The sequence below is a fragment of the Topomyia yanbarensis genome, chromosome 1 (genome assembly GCF_030247195.1).
Source record: "Topomyia yanbarensis strain Yona2022 chromosome 1, ASM3024719v1, whole genome shotgun sequence".
Taxonomy (NCBI): domain Eukaryota; kingdom Metazoa; phylum Arthropoda; class Insecta; order Diptera; family Culicidae; genus Topomyia; species Topomyia yanbarensis.
In genome coordinates, this window is record NC_080670.1 from 120,570,211 (window position 1) to 120,572,448 (window position 2,238).

At 44.0% G+C, this 2,238-nt stretch overlaps 1 protein-coding gene across 1 annotated transcript; it reads left to right on the forward strand.

Moving 5' to 3' along the window:
* The first annotated feature begins 610 nt into the window (after positions 1 to 610).
* LOC131675865 (uncharacterized) lies at positions 611 to 1,901 on the forward strand. The gene is made up of 2 exons (XM_058954999.1): positions 611 to 1,334; positions 1,747 to 1,901. The coding sequence occupies exons 1-2, from the start codon at positions 611 to 613 to the stop codon at positions 1,899 to 1,901; spliced, it is 879 nt and encodes a 292-aa protein (XP_058810982.1).
* The last annotated feature ends 337 nt before the right edge of the window (positions 1,902 to 2,238 follow it).

Genomic DNA, 2,238 nt, shown 5'->3' on the forward strand with positions numbered 1-2,238 from the left:
GTACATATCGAAAGCAGACGGTTTTTACTACAATATTATGCAAAGAGTAGAGTAGTAAATGTTGAAATGGCCGAGTAATGAACAGAAGAGAAAGACCGCAAAGAGAATCTCTCATTGTTACTTACGTCCTATTGAAAATTTTCTCTAGATTTGTTGTGTTTTCCTTGCATTTCAACTCTGCCTACTGCGATTGCGAATAAATAAAAGTCAGTTTCATATTATTAGGGAAGCCCATAGAATGCAACACGAATATTATATTATTAAATATTACATTGCTTTAGCATGTTCCATAGTCATACATCAAATGAATTTATGAATGCGCGTAATTCTATTACAGCTTTTATCCAAACAGCGAAGGAAATTGAAATACAATTTTTCTCGAACAATCTTTGGTTAGCAACCAAACCACTTTTGAATAGCTAATGTATTTGAACTGTAATATTGAATTCAAGGCTTGTATCGTGCAGAATTTAAAACTTCCCTTGCCGACTTAATGACAATAATTTTCGAAACTGACTGTCATCGAGAGGTTTCAGTCAAGCTGAAACGAAACGAAGTGAGCAAAAGAGCAAAAAGACAGAACATTTTTCCGCAAAGGCACTCACGTAGTATGACTGACAGTATATGTTGCTATCTCAGTGTGAGAACTTACATGGAAAGAGAGTCGAATATGAGTGCTTGCGACCGTGTAGGATGGTTTTCTGTTTACGGTTACCGAATGCAGCACTGGTTTAACCCACCTGGATCACCTCACATGGGTGGCGCCTGGGAGCGTCTAGTGCGGTCGGTGAAAACCGCTCTTGCTGCAATGGAGTCTTCTCGAACGTCGAACGAAGAAACGCTGGCAACGTTGCTAGTGGAAGCTGAGAGTGTGGTCAATTCGAGACCGCTAACATATATTCCTCTGGAGACGGCGCAACAGGAGGCTCTAACACCGAACCACTTTCTTCTAATGAGCTCGAGCGGCGTAACGCAGACTCCGAAGACGCTTACGGATCCAAGACAAGCCTGCAGGAACGACTGGAATCTATGCCGTACAATGGTAGATCAGTTTTGGCGCCGGTGGGTGCGGGAATATCTTCCTACCATCGCACGTCGTACCAAGTGGTTTGAGGAGACGAAACCGATCGAGGTAGGAGATTCGGTGATCATCGTGGAGGAGAAGATACGCAACGGATGGATTCGAGGACGTGTAGCCAAGGTCGTGGTGGGCCGAGATGGGCGAGTTCACGATGCCGTGGTGCAGACTCCCGACGGAATGGTGCATCGACCTGTAGCAAAGCTGGCGCGGATCGACATAGAAAAGGTGGGGCTTCAGCCGGGAACAGCAGAAGGTAAAGCTGAACCGGAGATAGCTAACCAGCCTTACGGGTCGGGGAGTGTTACGGTATGTCCCGCTGACCCCTTCCAACTCCACTGTCGACCACCTGTCGGTGAAGGACAATTTTGATGTAGTGAGGACCATTTGAAATGGAAGGATAGGAAAAGGGAAGAAGGACCGTTTGAAATGGAAGGATAGAAAAAAAGGAAAAAAGGATCGTTTGAAATGGTAGGATAGAAAAAGATAGACGTCATGCACAAATGAGAGGAAGATATAAGAAAAAATATAGATGAAATTTGTTAGAAGTTGAAAATATAGACCATTGAATTCGTAAACATCACAAGCAAAAATTTAAATCCCGTAAGTAGAACCTACGTCGGAGAGGAATTCTTTTAATCCTTACCCTGAATTATATTCCTTAACAGGTGATAGTAGCACAAGAATACTGTCGGTCAGAACGGACGGTGTCGGATTGTTCAAGTTAAGGTACATTTTGATCCAAATTGTAGCTTTAAACGGGATAGTATTCTACCTGCACAATTGTTGGGAAGAAGAAGGATTACGTATTGAACCGATGTAAGTAGCGTATAAGTTTCATAGGGCATTTCATTAATAAAGCTCCACAGCTTTTAGCTGATTCATGCTGAAAAGCCGTTTATTCAATCCACCCAACAGTCAGCCTCATCTGGAGTGTTTGAGAGTGAATCAAGGTGCGATAGAGAGAGCACCCAAGTAAGCCTCATACAGTGAGAGTGAATAAGTACAGCCATCCCCCCAGAAGTAATACCGAGAGGTAGTTCCTGGGGAGGACGTTGGCGGAGCTCAATGGAGTTTAGTCGGTATTAATGGCAGCGTCACCATTCGAGCCCGACACGCTCCCAGTACACCCCGTGCGGTAGCTTGGACACCTACCAATA